The sequence below is a fragment of the Rhinatrema bivittatum genome, chromosome 9 (assembly GCF_901001135.1).
Source record: "Rhinatrema bivittatum chromosome 9, aRhiBiv1.1, whole genome shotgun sequence".
In the NCBI taxonomy this organism is placed as follows: Eukaryota; Metazoa; Chordata; class Amphibia; order Gymnophiona; family Rhinatrematidae; genus Rhinatrema; species Rhinatrema bivittatum.
In genome coordinates this window covers 236928436-236949576 of record NC_042623.1, presented here as the reverse complement: position 1 = coordinate 236949576, position 21141 = coordinate 236928436, and the positions used below count along the sequence as shown (strand labels likewise).

General features: G+C 42.3%; 1 protein-coding gene across 3 annotated transcripts in view; it reads right to left on the bottom strand.

The window, feature by feature from the left end:
* The window catches only part of DCUN1D1 (defective in cullin neddylation 1 domain containing 1), a 73854-nt gene that overhangs the window by 29922 nt on the left and 22791 nt on the right, over positions 1-21141 (bottom strand). For all 3 annotated transcript variants that reach the window (XM_029615795.1, XM_029615793.1, XM_029615794.1), the window contains exons 4-5: positions 20519-20649; positions 2185-2267 (exon numbers count right to left, since the gene is read on the bottom strand). In XM_029615795.1, coding sequence (XP_029471655.1) covers positions 2185-2267; positions 20519-20649 — 214 coding nt within the window. The remainder of the gene's footprint in view (positions 1-2184; positions 2268-20518; positions 20650-21141) is intronic.

Here is a 21141-nt window from a genome sequence, read left to right as displayed (position 1 = left end):
TATTGATTCTGCTTACACTCAGCTAACGAGAGCTTCCTTCTGGAGTTCATATGTTGTATATATATATATATATAGAGAGAAGCTTGGATGTCCTTTTTAATCAGGCCTATGGCACCCAATACAATTGGGACTATTTCTGTAGTTTTCTGCCACATTTTCTTGGTCTCTGATTGCATCTTTGATATTTGAGGATCTTCTCTCTCGTCATAACATTGCACAGAGCAATTGCTTGGTACTGACACTTCTATTAGTAATACCATCCTTGTGTTTTTTCCTTCACTACAATGTCCAGTTTCTTTGCATTGAGCTTTTTATCAGTTGGACTAGGAATATCCTGGGTGATTACAACTTCTTCATTCTCTACAATTCTATAATGGTCGTGATCCCAGTTTTCTTTTTGTTCAGTATTTTTACACTGCTTCCAGTGGATAAGATGTGCCACATTATTACACCTTTCTGAATACATGTCATACCCAGCAACAAAATGTGTAACCATTTCCAGTTCTGCTTTAAGAATCCTCACGTGTCTGTTATACCAATTTTTACTATGCAGGTTGTGAACCATCTTGTCCATAATTCCACTGTCCTGTGCTGCAATTACCACTCTCTCATCTTTAGGTTTAAGTGTCCATCTCCTTAGACATTCCTGTATCAGGTTTTGATCTATATATGACTGCTGAAGGAGCGCTTTTGTACTTTCCAATGTATTTATGCTCTCACCAATTGTTTTTCCTCATTTGCTTCTCTGATTATTTAAAGAGGTTTTTTCCTTGTTTTGAAAATTTTCTTGCCTCTTTCCCCATGTAAGCTGGTAGACTCGCACTCATTCCTACACTTGTCGGAATGCTTGTCAAAGTTTAAGGATGGAAACCAATTTTTATCAGCACTTTTTGAGTTTTTGGGTCTGTTGATTCTGTTAGGTGTGCCTGGAGACCTATTACAACAGCTCTATATAAGTAATGTATGTCTAGAAGGCCCATACCAACTTCAGCTCTTGGGATGTACAATCTAGGTATATACTAGTTCTTACAGATTACCTAGTGGGCATGGAAGAGTTCTTTTGTTCTTACATTGAACTGTTTGAGATATTTGTGTGGCCAGTCTACAATTCCAAAATTGTAGTAGAGTTCAAGGATTGCAAGTATCTTATTCGATAGGTTGTATCTTATTTCATAAAGTTCATAAACTTTGTACTGTGCGGTGCTCCATAAATTCCTATAGAAAACAGCATGATTCATTCAGCTGATCTGTGAACTGCATGGAAAGGAGCTCAGACAGGCAGCACAGATTAGAAGAGCATGGAGCCATCAGCTTTGCTTTCCTACCAGTTCTGTAAGGTCAAACTGCAGAGGAGAGGTGAGAGACATGCCGGAACTGGTAGATCTTAAGGTGAAGGTCGAGATTTGTCCACGATTAATCTAATCTTTGTTTGGGTCAAGCCTATTTATTTCAATTTATCTCTCGCCAGTACAACAGGTCACTCTCAATGAGTAACAAAAAAAGAGAATTACAATTATCAAAATACAACAAATAAAACAACCAAATTACTTAAGTAATTTAAAAAGTTACAACAAAACATACATCTGTATTAAACCATAATATAAAAAAACAACTAATTGTTGATTTGCTTTGAAACAAAATCAAAATAAAATCAGCAAGCTTATTTTACAATTCTAGAACAATGCATTCAAGGTCATCTTGGCAATTAATGGCCCCTCAACATGTGTTAAAAACGTATTTTATGATTATGTACTGTAACAATATAAAATATTGCAATACAAAAAAAATTATACAATATGCAAAATATACAACACAACCTCCATATTATATCCATTGTTAGCTTATTTCCCAACCACCCCCACCTCACAGAGGGATCAGGAAAAACTAAAAAAGTCCTTCCTCGCCTAAGCAAAACCAACTATTAAATTCCAATCCAAGACTGTTGCTAACCTATGCAAACAGGACACCAAGATCTTCCAGGACGCTCCAGAAGCAGTAGTTTGTAATAAACACCCAGTTCAACATATTCTCATTATTTCTGCTAACGCACTTCACATCCCTAATAACTCTCAAAAAGCCCCCACCCCTCCAGTTTGGCTTATGCAATATTTAAGGAATTATCATCATTCTTCTCAATAATAAATAGAAGCAACTGGAAATTTCAGTTATATAGTTTAAACTTACCAACAAAAATGTATTCCATAAGTCTAAGAATTTGAATCTTCCATTTAGTACTAAATTCCAGTAAGCAATGGCCATTTCTAAATCTGCAAATTTAAAACACATCACACAAATATGAAGACAAAGAAAGAAAAGATCAGATTTGGGGGGTTTTTTTGTTAAAAAGACAAACAGTAGAAAAAAAAACCTTTTAGAAATCAATCAGATCCCAAAATGCACAAGGTAGGGGGAAGAGGAATATTTTGCTTAGTCTGTCTCCACATTACATTAACAGTTTCTTTTCTTTCTGCCCACCTCCATCAGTAGTACATCCCTGTTCAACATTCTCATATTTAGATTTTTATATTCTGCTTTTCACACTTTTTTTTAGCACTTCAAAGCGGATTATATTCAGGTACTGTAGACATTTTCTATAATACCTGGAGGGCTTACAATCTAAGGGGGTCATTTTCTAAGTCCCTTTTCGCGTGCGATAGCTTGCCAGGGGCGGAGTCGGGGAGGCGAGGAGGCAGACATGGCGGTATCTTCGCTGGCAGCGATAAGGTAAGCACCTGTTATCGTCGCCAGTAGTGCGTCCAATAGCACCACCTTTCACGGTGGCGCTATTGGGTGCGAAAGTCGGCAGCGATAACACTGCGGTGGTGCGATGGCTGCCGGCATTCGCAGAACCGCCCCCGCCCCCCGTTTCCGCTGGATTCACCATTCTGGGCGAGAATGGAGAATCCAGGCCCAAGTCTGTACCTGAGGCAATGGACTTGCCCAAGGGACTTGAACCTGGTTCATAGCCCTCTGCTTTTAACAAGTAGGCTACTCCTCCACTCCATTTCATATCTCATCATTAAGTAGTCAAGTTCCGTCTCTAGAGGTAGGAAGGTGGTCCTCCGTGGCCAGAGCTTGGGTCAGCTACTATGGCACATCTGTTCCGTGGCATGACTAGACCAAAAGCCTCATGGCAGAGAGCATGCTGTAACTCATTTTATCTCAGGTTAATTCATATAAAGACAGCACTAAAGCAAAGCACAATGGTGCCGAAATACCACACGAATCTCTAATCTAAAGAAATTTCAGGGAAAAGTGCTGGCGCAAGCAAGAGATTATTATATTATGGAAACTTTTAAAAGAAAACATTTTTGGAATCTGAAAAAGTAGGAGCTAATTTTTATCGAGGCACAATTTCTTTTGCACTAGAATAGTTATGGTTTACATAAAATATTAAATCTAGAATATTTGCAGGCTGTACATAAGGAAAAATAGTTAAATAAGTTTAAAACCTGTAAGCAGTTATGCCAATTATCAAGGCCTGAACCCTGCCTACTGAACATCCGTGCAGCTCTCAAATATTCATGATTTCATCACCTTTAAAACAAAGTATTGCATTCTCTCACCTCAAGCTTACAACTAGAGGACTGGGGTGGCTAGCTCTGGACTGCTGAAGAGTACACTAGGTAATCAGTGAAGAAGGGGAGATTGTGGGCATACTCCCCCCCCCCCCATTATTTGAGCAACTATGCGTTAGATTCTGCAGCAAAGGTTCTGAAATTCTACATAGTAAATAGTGCAAATTTTACTTTATAAAAATGTCACTTTACAACTTGTAATGTAGGGGTAATGTAGGTTCAAATGCTTTGTATTAATTTTTCAAACACAATTTTAAAACATAGGTACAAAAGAATTGGGTTCATTGGTGAACTCTGTCGAATGCCCGTAGTCATAATGTACATCTTCAATGGGGCAGAACTTCCCCCGCAACCTACTTTCAAAATCTCAACTGCAAAATTCTTCTCTATGAATTACAGAGAACTTGTACAATTCTACAGATTGATCAGTAACTTAGTAGTCATTAAGAACTAAATTTCTAGCCCTGTGTGATAAAGATTGCAAATAAGGATACCAAATCTGTAGGAAAGCTCTTTTCCTCAAGTCAATCTGTTCCATACTTTTCACAAACACACAAAAGCCCTAATTTTCAAAGGGCCATGCATGCAGTCATGTGCATGCTGGGCCCGAAAAAAGGGGCAGACGGGACGGAGGCCAGCCAGGACAGCGGCCATTAACTGCTGTCCCGGGGAAGTGCGCTGACACCCAGCCAGCGCGCAGAGATTACTGCTGCTCCAGAGGAGCAGTAAGTAATAAAATAAAAAACTTGGGGGAAGTCAGGTTATGTTTAAGGGGTGGGGAGGAGAGAGGAAGAGGGAGGAAGTTCAGGTAGGGGGGAGGGAACTGGGTGAGGCCCGATTGCGTTGCCACGTGTATTTAGTGAAAATTGCCCCCCCCCCCACCCCCCACCAAAACACGCGCCGTGGGTTTTAAAATCCAGCGTGCGGCCAACAGATTTTATAACACGTGCACGCCAGCACATGCATGTTATAAAATTGGTGCATCCATGTGTGCGTGCCAGGAACCACACGCACATGGACAGGCACGTGCTGTTTTCAAAATCGTCCCCATAATGTGGCGTTAGTTTCTGAACTGTGTCAGATTTTGAGGGTCTTCCTTCAACCAACATTGCAATATAGCTGTTTTAGCAGACTAATACTTTCCAAATCCATAATTGTACAAACCTTGACCCAGAACCAGTCTCTACAAAATTGTCAAAGAGCAGTACCTTGGGCTTGATTGGCAACAATAGCTCAGTGGGCCAATAAAGAGCATTCCCAAAACTAGGGTTTGCACTTGATACACATTCCAGATGAAGCAAATTTCATTACAGAAGCCATTTTTTGGGGAATGAGAAACGCATCAAAAATTTACATTGTACTTCATCCTACATTAAATGGAATGGATTTTATTCTTTTAAAACATTGCACATATTGATTGTCTGTCATAACTATATCCATAGGTATAGATATGTGAAGAATGCTTTGCATCCAATTCAAATTCTGTAGACATCTCCTGAAAAAATTTGATCTTTCCCTCCTCATTCAAAACTTGGACCACCACTTTTAAACCTCGGGGTGCTCATATGGCAAATGTCTGATAAGCTCCCGGTAAAAATGTATCATTACCTATTATGGGGAAAAATTGAGAGATGGCGCTTTTTAATTGCAGAAGAGAGCAGAGATGCCTCCAGTAGAGAATTAATGGGGCTACTAAAGGACTACTTTTAAGATGGCCAAGCAGAGCAGCCTTTGCAGAGTATAACACATAGTCTAACCAAGCCAGAAAGAACTCCTCCCTTTCAGGACTTACAGGAGGAGAAAACTGAGTATCCAGTAGCCAATCTGCTTCAGACTTTAGATTGCAGGCCACATTATTACAACTTTAAATCCGCCACTCTCAGTCCGTCACTTTCCCACTTGTACATTAATTTATGTAACATCACCCTTGGCTTTGCATTTTTCCATAGATATCCCCCATAATAATCTCTCAAGTTGATTTAGATCTTGTTTCGATTAACAGGGTATCACCCAGAACATATAAAGACTCTTTGGCCACACAATCATTGGGAAAAGATTGACCCTTCCCACCAAAGACAAAGGAAAGTTCTTGCAATTCTGCAATATATTTTTTGCTAAATTAAACCATTTTTTAAAAAAGTAACTCAATACAACTGCATGGGATCCTTGTGTAGTATAATTCCTAGATAAATAAAAGACTCTGTTGCCCAGCGCATTGGAAAAGGTTCTTCCCAGCCCTACTGCACCTCATCCTCCGTAGGCAATGCCTCACATTTCTCTATATTCAGCTTTAGCCCTGCTAACCTACCATATATATATATCAAATTCATGGAGCAGGGGAAGCAGGGAGGTCTTTGGCTTCGCTATGTGGTGGAAGATATCGGCGAAAACTGCTAATTTGAAGGACTTAACTTGCATTCTAATCGCAACCCTCTTAAAGGCATCATTATTTTGAAGATTTTGGAGAGGAGATTCCAAAAAAAGAATAAATAATAATGGAGACAATGTGCAATCCTGTCTGGTACCTCTACTGAGTATAATCTCACCTGATTTATAGCCGTTAACAACACATACTCCCGATGGTCACTATACAAGGTACGCACTATTTCAGCAAAATATTCTCTCCATCAAACACCTATCAAATGCCTTTACCATATTAAGACTTAACAAAAATGGTATTTTCTTCCATATGCTACTTACTAGGGAAGATATTTTATGAATATTTATTACTGCTTGTCAGCCCTGAACAAATCCCACTTGTTCTTCCCCTACATGTGTCAGTGGTACTTTAGCAAGCTGATTAGCCATTATCTTCGGCAATAATTTGATATCAAAATTTAAGAGAGATATCAGGTGATATGAAGCTGGGCAAATCTCTTCCTTCTTTAGGAAAAACAATGACAGCATAATTAGGCGCCATTGGAAATCGTTCTAATTCTATTAAGTTTTCAAACACTTTCCCCAAAGGCATCACTATCTTCAATGCCAACAGCTTACTACATTCAGCTGAAAAACCATCAGGCTGCGGGTGCTTTTCACAATGGAGAAATTACTTACTTGAATATTTCGTTTTCCTTAGTGTAGACAGATGGACTCAGGACCAGTGGGTTATGTGTTCCCCCTGCTAGCAAATGGGAGACTGAGTCAGGTTTCAAAGCTGACGCCACCCTAGATATACCCCTACAGTGACCTCAGCTCTTCAGTATTCTCTTTGAATCAAAGAACTTGATTAGAATTTGGACACAACTTGATTAAACCCTTGGTTAACAAAACTTGATTAAAAACTGGAGACCGCCAGTGTACTCAATCAACATAAGCATCGAAACCAGCCATACTGTGGATGCCTTGAACTAGGGGTAGGGCAACGGCTTACCCATATTCATATGGAATCGAGGTTCACCTCATGGGCGATTCCTTGGCGCCTCTCCTGGGCAGCCGTGGGTGGGATGCTGAGTCCTTCTGTCTACACTAAGGAAAACAAAATTATCAGGTAAGTAATTTCTCCATTTCCAAGAGTATAAGCTAGATGGACTCAGGACCAGTGGGATGTACAAAAGCTATTCCCAAATGGGGCAGGAGGCTGCCCGTCGTCCAGGCGGTAGAACCTGGAGAAGGTGTGTAGGGAAGACCACGTCGCTGCTCGACAGATGTCGGCAGGCGACAGTAGCTTAGCTTCCACCCAGGATACTGCCTGGGCCCTAGTAGAATGAGCTTTGACCTGAAGGGGTAAAGGCTTCCCTGCCCCTACATAAGCTGCCTTGATTATTTCCTTGATCCAGTGAGCTATAGTAGCTTGCAAAGTTGCTTTGCCCCGTTTCTTCCCGCCGTGAAGAATAAATAAGTGAACTGTCTTGCGCATCAGTTCCGAGTGCTCCAGGTACCACACTAAGAGTCTATTGACGTTTAGATGACAAAGGTGGGAGTCTTCCGTGTTCTTCTGTCCCTCCGGTAACGGTAAGGAGATGGATTGATTCAAGTGAAACTCCCAAGACCACCTTTGGTAAGAAAGAGGGGACAGTACGAAGCTGTACTGTTTCTGGAGTAAATCGAAGGAATGGTTCCCGACAAGACAGTGCCTGTAGTTCCAAGATGCGACGGGCCGAGCATACTGCCACCAAGAATAGTCTTTAGTGTTAATAGGTGTAGCGACAGACAGCACATCGGTCTGAAGGAAGGCCCTGCTAGGAAGTCCAGTACTAGATTGAGGTTCCATAGGGGATTCAGCCACTTTAAGGGTGGTCGGAGTTGTTTAACCCCTTTTAGGAAACTGGCCAAGTGTAGATGCCCGTTCCCTCGGCTCTGAAGCAGGAGAGGGCTGCTACATGGACCTTGAGGGAGTTGAGAGACAACCCTTTCTTCAGGCCATCCTGTAAAAATTCCAGAATCATGGGGATTTTGGCCGTTCGCAGGGGCACCCCGCAGCCCTCACTCACCAGGCCTCAAATATTTTCGATATCTGTATGTATGCCAGGGATGCTGAGAACTTCCACAAGTGAAGCAAGGTGGCGATCACGACCGCTGAGTAACCGCCCTGAGGGAGAAGGTCCCTATGTAGGGGAGGCACAGAGGACTTTTCACATGTCTGCATACCACGGGCATCTGGGCCAATCCAGGGCCACTAGGAGGACTAAAACCTCTGTGGTGTTCTATCTTGCGGATGATCTTGCCCAGAAGAGGCCTCCTCTGACTAGGTCTGGATGAGGACGTCGATCCCTTAGGAGTGCTGATCTCGTCTGTGACTGAAGAACCAGGGGACTTTTGCATTGTGAGATGTGGCCAGTAGGTTCATGGCCGGGAGGCCCCAGCGATTTACTAGGAGCTGGAAGCCTTTGGTTGACAGCGTCCATTCCCCCAGGTCCAGGCTTTCCCTGCTGAGAAAAGCAAGTTTGCTTACCGTAAACAGTGTTTCTGTAGACAGCAGGATAAATTAGACATGCTGTCTGGGAGCGTCTCGTGACCGGTCAGTAGGTGGAGATTTCTCAGTTAGTACAGAGTTTTGAACTCTGTACGGCTGTGCTGTGAGCTTCCCGCGCGATTGCCTTGTTACCTCAGTCTCTTGTAGCCAAGCGAGATGTGCGTGGAAACGTTTTGGTAGAATCTCTAAACTGTCTAGGGAGGTGGGATGAGATCGCATGGCTAATTCATCCTACTATCTACGGAAACACCGTTTACGGTAAGCAAACTTGCTTTTTCCCGTCAATAGCAGGGCTGAAATAGCCATGCTGTCTGGAAGTCCCAAGCTCCCGGGTTGTGTCCATATAATAAGTTTTTAAGTTGAGGACACTACCCTTCAATAAAGGTAGACAGTCTTATTCAGCATGTAGGGTTGACAAAACTGCCGAACCCATTGGAAGATGCTTGCTGTCCGGTACAGTAGTGAGATGTGAAGGTATGAAGAGAAGACCAGGTTGCCTCTTTGCAGATGCCCAGCAGTGGAACCCTTTTTAAATGTGCAACAGATGCTGCTGTTGCGCGTATCTAGTGTGCTTTCAGTTTATTGCTCAAAAGCGGAGAACGCTTATTGTAGCAGAATTCAATGCATTGGGATAACCAACTAGCAATGGTTCTTTTTGAGACAGGTTGGTTTGGATTATTAGGGTTAAAGGATAGAAACAATTGAGATGGTCTTCCTTGAGATTGAGTTCTGTGTTTGTAGTAAGCTAATACTCTTTTACAGTCTAAAGAGTGTAGAAGCTTGTCTCGGTCATTATGATGAGGTTTAGGTTGAAAGACTGGCAATGTAATTGACTGATGTGGAAAGCCGATATGATAAAATTCTAAATAAGGAGAATAGTGAACCAAGGCTTGTAGCTCACTTATCCTCCGTGCTGATGTGACTGTCACTAGAAATACCATTTTCCAGGTTAGGTATTTTATGTGGCATGAATCTAATGGCTCGAAAGGAGGCAGCATTAGCTGTTCAAGGACTATATTGAGATCCCATGGTATAGGTGGTTTTGACACCGGTGGCCTTAGACGTAGCATGCCCCTCTTGAATCTGGAGATCAACGGATGGTTGGAAAATGGAAGTCCGTTATGAGAGTGGTGGAAAGCTGCAATGGCGCTAACAAGCACACGAACTGAAGCCAGCGCTAAACCAGCAAAGTAGAGTGTATAAAGATACTCCAGAAGTTGCGTGGCTGTTGACAAGAAAGGGTCTAGTCTTCGTGTTGTGCACCATTCCGTGTAACGATGCCACTATCCTGCATAGTTACATCTAGTTGAAGGTTTTCTAGAAGCAATAAGAATGTCTTCTAAGTGGAGCTGGCAGGCCCAGATGGTTTAATAATTGCCTTTCAACCTCCAAGCTGTCAGGTGGAGGGATTGGTGCATTGGATGAAGGAGGGACCCCCTTCCTGAGTCAACAGACGTGGATGGCTCTCCAGTGAATTGGTGGGCGAATGGATAGTTGCGTGAGATACAGATACCAGGGCTGTCTTGGCCATGCTGCGGCTATGAGGATCATATCCGCTATGTCTCTGATACATTTTTGAATTGTCCTCGATATTAGTGGAATGGGAGGGTAGGCGTATAGTAAGCCCTCTGTCCATGGAATAAGAAAGGCATCTGGAGCATGACGAAGTGTGCTTGGGTAAATGGAGCAAATACTTGTGTTTGACAGCTGTTCTCTGTGGCAAAGAGATCTATCATCGGGTTGCCCCAGCGTTGAAAGATTCTGGTTGCAACTTCCTAATTTAAAGTCCATTCGTGTGGATGAAAAACCCTGCTGAGGTGATCCGCCGTGACAGTGTCTAAGCCTGGAAGGTAAGTGGCTTGCATCGAAACTTCGTTTGCTATTGCCCACGTCAGTATTCGAAGTGTTTCTCGACAAAGGATCCATGAACCTGACCCTCCTTCCTTGTTTATGTAGAACATGGCAACTTGGTTGTCTGTGTATACCATGAGATGCTTGCCCCGAACCTGAGGGGAGAAGATTTGAAGTGCTTTCCAAATGGCTCGAAGTTCCAGAAAGTTGATCTGGTGTGTGCTCTCCTGCGCAGACCAGAGACCTTGAGTCTTCAGTTCGCTAAGATGAGCTCCCCAGCCCCTTCTGGATGCATCCGTCGTGAGGGTGAGTTGATGGGAAGGTAACCAGAAGGGTGCTCCCGAGGTCAAGTTGTTGATGTTCTTCCACCATCGAATATCGGTGAGCATTTGGGTGGTAAGTTGTATCTTGGTTGAGAGGGACTGAAAGAATTGAGAACATTGATTCTTTAGTCCCCACTGTAGGCGGCGCATATGTAGTCTCGTGTAGGGAACCACATGGATAGCTGCCGCCATATGACCCAGTAGCTGGAGGATTAGACGTGCAGAGGTATGTGATCGGTTGCACAGACGTCGAGTTAGTGAGGATAGAGTTTGAATTTTGTCCTGTGGGAGGTATGCTCTCTGTTGTGCTGTATCGATGAGCGCTCCAATGAACTGTAGTGTTTGGGTCAGTTGCAGGTTGGACTTTTCGTAATTGATTATGAAGCCCAATGTCTGCAGACAGTTGTTTGGAACGTGTGAGTTCGTAGAGTAGGCCGATCAGAGGCTACTAAAAGCCAGTCGTCCAGACAGGGAAAAATCTGAATTGACAGTTGTCTGAGGTGAGTCACCACCACCGCTAAACATTTTGTGAACACTCTTGGGGCTGAGGACAGACCAAAGGGTAGAACCCTGTATTGATAGTGATTGCTCTGAGCTTGAAAGCAAAGGTATTGCCAGGAAGAAGGGTGCATGAGAATATGGGAGTATGCATCCTTCAAGTCTATGGAACATAGCTAGTCGTTAGGTTGTAGGAGAGAAAGAATAGTCTTGAGAGACATGACCTTGAATTTTTCTTTCTGAATGTGTTTGTTGAGATTCTGTAAACCTAAGATTGGTCGAAGACCTCCGGACTTTTTTGGAATGAGAAAATAATGGGAGTAGAACCCCCTGATTTTCCTGTGCCTTTGTAATTCTTTGAATGGATTTCTGGCTTTGTAGATTTTGTAACTGTTCTTGAAGGTACAGTGAGTGGGTTGATGTATTTCGGGGAACGGGAATATGAGGAAGATTCGGGAGTGCTACAAAATTTATTCGATAGCCCTCCCTTATGATGTTCAGCACCCAAACATCCAAAGTAATCGCCTCCCAATTAGTATAAAAAAGGTGAAGGCAAACCCCTATATGTAAGGTGGTGGAGGTGGCTTGGGATAGCTAAAAAAGATGAAGTCTGTTTTTGAGGAGGTGCTGGTGTTTGCTTTTGTGTCATTTGTTGACGAGGTCGACCACGGGACTGATGAGCCTGAGGCTGGTATCTTTGGTGGGAATAATTCTGTGATCGATAGTTATTGTATGGCTTGAAGGGTACCCTTGAATAGGGCTTCTTCCTGAATGAAGGGTAAAACTTCCTGGACGAGGTATGGGGGTCCGTTGGAGATGTGAGTGATAGCACAGCAGTACTCTGTTCTTTAAGAAGAGTAAAGGTTTCCCCAAATTTTTCACCAAAAAGATTGTCACCCAGGCACGGTATGTCCACTAACTTATCGTGAACATCCTCTCTAATTGCACTTGCTCTCAACCACGCCATCCATCTTGCCGCTTTAGCCGTAGCCGAGGATCTTGCGGAAGACTCAAAGGACTCAGACAGACCGAAGTAGATGGTGAAGCCCTTCTTCCATGTCAGTAAAAGGTTGTGGTAGAGTATTTTCAGAGGTTAAACATGAGGGACGTAACCTCTGAAGACATTCAAATAAATACTGGATTACGTAAAACTGATGATGTTGAATTTTTGTTGCTAACATGGAAGAATGGTATACCTTACAGCCAAAATCATCCATAGACTTATGGTCTTTCCCTGGTGGTGAATTTGAATGTAGTTTTGACCTTTTTGACTTTGATAGAGCAGATTCCACTACTATTGAATTGTGTGGTAGCTGTGTGGAATCGTAAATTGTGGAATTACGTATACGGTACTTTAAGTCCGTTTTCCTTAATGAGGCTGCGGTAGTAAAGGGTTTGTCCCACATTTTACGAAGAACTTTTCTAGCACTGTATGTGGTGGTAGAGCTGTTGGTTCTGGAGGCATTTCAAATATATTCAGTATTCCTAACACCTCTGACCTAGGATCAGGGATCTTTCCAGTCTCAATATTTAATGGAGAGCCCACTTTCTCGATGAACTTTGCGTAGGACAAGTCTTCGGGAGGGGAATAAGGTTCTGGAAGACCTTCTGGAGGATCAGATGGGAACCCTGTAGATGAACCAGGTGACAATGTCCATGGTGAGTCTGGAGTATCTGGTCGATCTGGAATTGGAGATGGAAGTAATGGAGTTGGCGAAGGTTGAGAAGGTGCAAGCGGAGGCTGAGGATGTGCCATGTTTAGATCTTGGAAAAAAGTATTCAATACCTGCGAAATCTGCAACATCGCCTAAGATGCGATAGGTTGTGAAGGTCCTGGAAATTGACCTGCTCCTGAAGGCATTGCTGATATGAGCTTATCTTGAGGAGGCAGGCCTGAGTTATGGAGAAGCTGAGGGGATTGTGGTCTACTAAAAGAAGATCCATCAGAATCAGAACCCTCACTAGATGTGGCAGTGTCATGGACGGAGACTAGTTCCACCTGTTGGTCAGAATCTGTCTCACAAGGTTTTGAAGATGTTACAGGCTTAGTTTTTTGTGACTTTTTAAGATGTTCCTGACTTAGTAGTGAAGACTGCGTCAAGAGTGGTGTCAAATGCGTCAGACTTCGAGGTTGAATCGATAGTTTTGCACGTTTTGAGTCATGTTGCTTCGATGCGTCATGTGGTATCGGCGCTGTGCACTTAGATGTGCCTTTGTGCGCAGATCCGTGCGCTGATGCTTTGTGCGCGTCATTGTGCACACCATTGTGCACCGATGTGATGTGCGCACCGCTGTGTCGTCGGAGCTGTGCGCGTAGCTGTGCGCCAATGTCTTGTACGTGTAGTTGTGCGCCAAGGCCTCAGGCGCAGATAAGTTATGTGCTGATGCTCCATGAGCACATCTCTGCTCAGATGCACCGTTCTGCTTCGGCCAATTTGATTTTTTTGTTTCCCGACTTTTTTGGTGTCGAGGAGTGAGAGCGAATGGGTTTAGTAAACTAAAACCCGAGCGGCTCATGAGGGGATTTTTGTGAAAGAGGAGTTGTGGCCTCAACTCCCTTCATTGGCTCTGGTGGTATAACCGACCTGGCCGAGGTACCCTCTAGCGAAGCAGGCCTTTTTAGACGGCATCTTCTTCCATCTCTTCGACGGTCCCGGCGAAGACTATGTGAAAGATATCTTTAGCCGTGCGATTTTTTCTGCGTGCTTCCTCTGGGCTCAGGGGGACATACGACCACAGTCCCGGCATGAGTCTTGGTCATGTTCCGGTCCCAAGCATATGTAGCAGTAATTATGTCCATCTGTAATGGACATAATTTTACCGCATTGGTAGTACTTAAATCCAGATGGCTTAGGAGCCATCACTGCCCAGAAGAAATGAAGAAAAAAAAAATAAAATTTGAGAAAAGATCTCTTCAGAGACGAGGAGGAGAAAAAAACCCCGTGTGCAGAATGGTCACGGAAAAAAAAAGAGACTGAGGTAACAAGGCAATCGCGCGGTAAGCTCACCGCGCAGCTGTACGGCATTTCCGGTTGAAACGCTGACCCACTGAGAGCTGGTTTGACATTTAGGAGTGCGACTAAATGCAGCAGCTCTAGACTGATTCAGCTGACACGGAGCAGTCCGTGGCGCACATTCAGAGGCTGAATTGCTGTATGGAGACAAACCACCGGCATTAGATGTAATAGCCTCTGAAGCAGCTCAAACAGCAAAACTCGGCCTGAGTCAGGCTTTTTATGATGTTCTGTGCTGAATAAAGGACTCCTGGTGTTCACTGATCCCCTTTTCTTTGATACTAGAGTTTGACCCAAAAAACAAAGTGGAAGCCGATCCAATGTAGCTGATAAGCAAAAAGAAGAAGGAGATCGGTGTGAAAAAAAGCCTTTATTGAAGTTTGTGCGACTCTGGTCGAGTTTCGCTCTCAAGAGCTGCCTCAAGGGATAAGTGCATAACACCTATATATATCGATCGGTTTCTTTGATTTTGAAAGATTCAGTGGCAGGTCATCACAGATTGTTAGTAACCACTCTCAGTGCTGTTGATACAGTCGATCCCGCATATCATATTATATCTATTCGAGATCACATGCTGGCAAACAGTCTCCTGTCGATGTTCATAGTGAAGGTCAGAATACAGGAAGTTGTTATGCTAGATGCGATTCGGCACTAAACAGCTTGAACTTATTTATTATTTATTTAACATTTTTGTATACTGACATTCGTTAGAAACATCACATTGGTTTCCAGATAACAGTAACTGCAGCACAGGAGCTTTACAATGAAACTCATTTAAAACTGGGGAGAGGGAAAACTACATATACAAACTAAATGGTGTTAGGAAGAACAGGAGAGAATTTACAAATTTATATACATTATATACAGAAGCTACATATACTAAATAATAGATATTGGGAAAAACTGGAGTTTAAATACAAATAATACAAGATAAATACAAAATAAGTATAGGAGACTGGGACAAGAAATAGAAAGAGGGAAAAAGGTGACGGGCGGGTGGAGGTAAGGAGGGAAATAAAATATGTAACGATAAAGGTGGTTATGAAAATCGAGTTCCAAATAGAGTCCAAACTATATGGTATCATAAGGAATGAAAAAGAAAAAAAGGAGAAGTAAAATATAGGAGGAAGGGGGGAGCTGTTTGCAGGAAAAGAAGATAACCTGTAACTATCAAGAGGAATAATATTTTACATACAATCAGAATTCTTAGAGATTTAATAATTGTGCCTGTTTACCAACATGTGATCTCAAATAGATATAATATGATATGCGGGATCGACTGTATCAACAGCACTGAGAGTGGTAACTAACAATCTGTGATGACCTGCCACTGAATCTTTCAAAATCGAAGAAACAGATATATATATATATATATATATATATATATATATATATATATATATATATAAATAAGTAGTCCCTGAGGCAGCTCTTGAGAGCGAAACTCGACCAGAGTCGGGCAAACTTCAATAAAGACTTCTTTTTACACCAATCTCCTTCGTCTTTTCACTTATTTGATACTAGAGTTTGCCAGAACAAACCCCTCTAAATCCACCCACACTGGTGCGTGATCTGAGATGATGAGACCACCAATTTTGGAGACCAAAATATTTGAAAATGAGTTGATTTATAAGGAAATAATCAATTCTGGATTGGGTGTTATGTGCTCTGGATACATTTATTTATTTTATTTATTTAAAGCTTTTTTATACCTAAGCTCGCAGAGCATCACTTCGGTTTACATGTAACATGTGAGGGAAACAGAATATTAAGATCCTAACTGTGCAGTACATTAAACGGGAAACAAAGAACATCTTGAAAAATATTGAAATATAAAATAACATAATATACTATAGTATAAAAACTATATAGAATGGTGGAGTTGGAAAATATAAATAAATTATATGGGGCAGCAATATACTATAATATAAATTATATAACATGGTGGAGTAGGGGGGAGGGGAAGGGAGCATAAAAACCATGACAACATCGTATGTCTAGGATTGGAACCGGGGGAAAGAGAGGAACCAGGTGTTTTAGGAGACCCCGTGGTTATAGGGGTGGCAAAGTGCATAAATTGGGTTGAGATGTACAGAGTGCAGTTAGCAGGGGTGACTGCATACTAGAGGGGTGAGGTGTATTATGCAAAGGCTTGTTTGAAAAGCCAGGTTGTTTTTTTTTTTTGTTTTTTTTTAATTTGTGGTGGCTGGGTTCGAGCCGTAAATCTGATGGCATAGCATTCCAGTTTGTGGGTCCTGCTATGGAAAGCGCTCTTTCTTTTGTGGAAGAAAGGCAGGTGGGTTTATTATAGGGTATGTGAAGTATGCCATTGTGTGCAGATCGGGTGGATCTATTAGATGTGTGGAAGTGCAGTGAGTCATTGAGCCAGTGTATGTCAGGGTTATGAAGTGTCTTGTGTACGATAGTGAGATTCTTGTAGAGAATTCTGAAGGAGATTGGGAGCCAGTGGAGGTCTCTGAGGATGGGGGAGATGTGGTCTTTTCTGCGAGTGTTTGCGAAGACTCTGGCAGCAGCATTTTGTAGCATTTGGAGAGATTTGATGATGGATGAAGGGAGACCTAGCAGTAGAGGAAGTTGCAATAGTCTAATTTGGAGAATATTATGGCCGTGGAGTTTAAAAGTAACATTCTTTCATGGTGGAATTTATGAACTTTTTGAGGTTCAATTGGGTATCTATTATAAGGCCAATGTCTCGTACGTGTTGGGCAAAGGGAGTAGGGGAGGGATGGGTGTTGAAGTCAGTTGTGTTGGGATTGCATGGGATTGTGTGAAATTATAATGAGTTCAGTTTTAGAGGAGTTGAGGGAGAGACTAAGGTTAGAGAGGAGGTGGGTGATTGATGTGAGGCAGGTTTCCCAGATCTTGAATACATGAGTGAATACATTATACATAATCAAATGAATTATATGAATCATTATACATAATCATATATCATTGAATACATGAGTGAAAACTCATTGAATACATGAGGGAATACGAGTGAATACTCATTGAATACATAAGGGTATACATGAGTGTATTCCCTGTCCAAGGGGTGAAGGGATTACTAAAATCCAAATTTATACAAATATCCTACATCCTTCTCCCTAGCACCCATAGGAGCAGCAACGGTAGCCGATTGGTCCAAATCAGTATTCAAAACAATTAAAATCTCCTCTAACCAGTTTAGTGATATTGTTGTACGAAAGCAACATCCGAGCCAAATTTATAAAAAAACGAATACTCGTATTGATTTGGAGCATACACATTACACAGCACAATAGGCTTCCCAAACAAGATTCCATCCACTATCAAATATCTCCCCTCCTTGTTAGTTGTTATTTTAGGATCCTAAAATGGTACAATCTTTCCCACCAATATTGCCACCCCCACTTTTCTTGTACCAGACTGTGAGGAATATACATTTCCTACCCACTGTCTATGCAGCTTCTGATGTTCAGTTTCATCTAAATGGGTCTCTTGTTTCAAAGCTATTTGTTCTCTTCACCTCTGTAGCACTTGTAATAATTTATATGGCTTGGTCACTGACCCAAAGCCCCACACATTCCATGTAATAAAGCAGACATTAACAGCCATTCATCTAACTTTCCAGATATAATTCCCCACTCTCTTTCTTCTTCAACCAGTCAGAGCCTCCCAGCCTAAGCCCAATTGCATCCCACAACTTTGCATTTGTGATAACTTTATAATCTCCCATTTCAGCATCTTTATATTTTGGTTGCTACCCCCCCCCCCCCCCACCCCCCATAGCCTCTTGACCCTATTCCCTCTCGCTTTGAGTCTCCCACCCATCCTTATCTCTCCACCTCCTCTCCCCTGCTCTCTCCAATTAATCAATACAAAGAGCTGCTCAAACATGAGCATAGGCCATGTGTCTTATATGTGTTAGGGCGCCACTCCCTGTTATTGCAAAATTCTCAGAAAAAATTATAACTGCACAGTGAACAATATGAACAAAAAACACACCACACAGCTGGTAAATTCTGCCAAATACTAGCAATCCAAAATAGCAGGATCTCCAGTTCCCTGGATTCGTGATTAATGAAGCAAATAACTGTAAATCAGTAGTACTGCATGTTTCTCCTTTTGCTTCAGAATTACTGGCCTCAAATTCTTAGCCTCCCATATAACTTATCATTCTGTTCCTTGCAGCCTGGTGTGGAAGAAAGCCTGCGCCTCTGTTGCAATCTCAAAGAAGTGTACAGTATTGTTGTAATTCACTTTCAATTTTGCAGGGAATTGAAGAACAAATCTAATTTGGTGACAAACTAATTTAGAGCATATATTTACATATGCCTTGCATTGCACTGAAACGGCTGCTGAATAATCTAAGAATAATGCTGTTCCTTCATATTCCACATTGCGAGCTTGTCTGTAGTGGCGCAGTATCTCCTCGTTATGTTTAAAATTCAGAATCTTTGCAACACAGGTCTCGATCTCCCTTGCCCATTACCTCGTGTCCCCAATCGATGTGCTCTCTCCACTTTAAAAGCGTCAGGGATGTCTGTAAATTTAAGTGCTCAAGGTAACCATGCTTTTAGAGTTTTCCCCAAGTCCTGATCATTAATTGCTTCTGGGAGACCAGTAAATCTAAGATGTCTCCGTCTTGTGTGGTTCTCAAGATCCTCATCTTTTGCTTAAATTTTGGCCGCTTCCTTTTCTATCACCATTTCCTGCTCCAGAGCTTGCACATGCTCATCAACTTCAGTGATACGGGCTTCCACCTCTGCAATACGTTTTGTATTCTCAGTGAGAAAGGATTGTAATTCATCAAATCACCCATGCAATTTGTCTAATTTAGAATCCGTTGCTGATAAAATTATTGCTGCAACATCTCCTGAATCTCCAGCGGGCACATGCAGCAACAGAAGGTTATTGGCACTGTCCGCCATTTTACCCACTGCTGGCTTATTCTTCTCCTTACGGATCACTTTTATGGCTATCAGCTGGTAGCAGTATCTAAATCAAGTCTACTGAAGAGTCTCTCTGTGCAACGATCCTACCCAAAATGTTACTCTCACTCACTTGTATGAAATTTAAAATGTCGATGTGGGTTGATACAGGGAGTGAGGCCCAAGAACTACAAGGAAGCGCGTCCTTTCGCTCTCACCACATCATGTAACCTCCAATGCATGGGTAAAATGTATTTATTTATTTATTTTATCTGGCTTAGGAAAAGGGATCTTAGTAATTGGTGCAAGGAAGGAAAAGAGGGGGATTGGCAAGGGGGAGGGAGTAGGGAGGAAAAGATCAGAGATGGGGAGGAGAGGGAAGAACAGAAGATGACAGAAGGAGGGGGAAGAGGAAAGATGCAGAGAAGGGTGATCCCCTCTCTTACTCCCCCTCCCCACCTAGTATAGATTAATTCATGGAATGAATCTCCTTTCTCCCCCCTCGTCCTCCACCACCCAGTGTTTATCCCCTCTCACTCATATGCAGCGCCTGTCCTTTTCCACTCTGTCATCCCTCCTTCACGATCAATCCCCTCTCACTCCCATCACAAGTGATCCCCTCAATTATCTCATCCTTACATCCTCCCAACTGCTCTCATTGCCCCATCTCAGTGAAACCCCCCCCCCCCCAAACCCCCCCTACTGAATCCCACCCTGTTGATTCTCCTCTCGCCTGCTTTCCTTCAGCTGTTCCAAGCCAGCAGGAAGAAGATGGGAATGGCAGTGCTTCGAGGTGTCTCCTCATACTCTGCTACTGAAGCCCAATTGGTGCTTTCGGTCCCATGTGATTCAAAGCACAAGGTAACAGAGGAGGAGGAGGTGGCCCATTGCACTGCAACTTACCTCTTCTTCCTGCCAGCATTATCAGCAGTAGCTTGAGGAGGTGCACACTTGCACAGGAGAGGGGGTGGGGGGTGACTTGAGAATGTGCACCCATCTGACCTGGCCGACTACTGCCTCTCCCCCCAAATCGGATTCAGCCCCTGGTCTACTGTGACTCATAGGGACCATCCAATTTTGGGGGAAGAACCACACTCTGTTGCAGGAGACTGGGATCCCTGAATGTAGGGGAAGGGTCAAAGCCTTTCATATTGTCTTTACTGCTCACAAGTTTCAAATTTGTACTAATTCAACCATTTTTCTGTGTTTACAGGCTGTGATAATTTTTATGTTGGGCCAATGAAAAATACTAAAAAAGGTCGCTGTGCACGAGCTTTCAAGATCACACTGGTCCCTAAGACGACCAAAGAATCCTTCACAGATGTAAAAAACATACAATAACATGATCTCATTACACACTACAGTACATCCTCATGGATTTATTTGCAATTTCATTGTGCATGGAAACACCTGCAGGAATACATACCTAAACCTTTTTGCCCTGGATTCTTTGCAAAGTTGAAAGTAAACTGGTAAAAGTCCTTAAATCTCCCTGGCTCTTTTAACTCTTGTTCCATTTTCGGGAGCTGGGACTTTAGTTTCTCTATGCTATCACATCTGTTTATTAAAAATAAAAAAAGGTTAATCTGTTTTTCATCGATTTTAAAATGTCCTCTTAAAAAGAAATGTCAAAGACTACAAGACAATTCTGTCTCTTTATATTGATTGGTATATTATATATCATTTACCCCCTGCAGATTCTTTGATCATGCCATAACAGTTCAATGGCTTTGCCAACCAGTATTCCTTCATCAGTGACAATAAATCAAGGTAGCCCATAAAATTAACACAAAAATCAAAAGGAAAATAAAATGTGCTCAACTACTAGAATATCTCAAGAAGAAAAATTAAAGATGTTTTTATTCTGCACTGGCCAATGATGACTTCTATCCTGCTTTGGTAAGGTTTATTTCTGAAGATCTAGAAAAAGTTGTTTGAACACAATTATAACAGTCAAATTATGACCTGATTTATCCAAGGTGTTAACCTATTCTGTGACTATGGGGAAAACCCTTTGCTAGGTGAGCCCTTAGAAATATATAAGGCAAA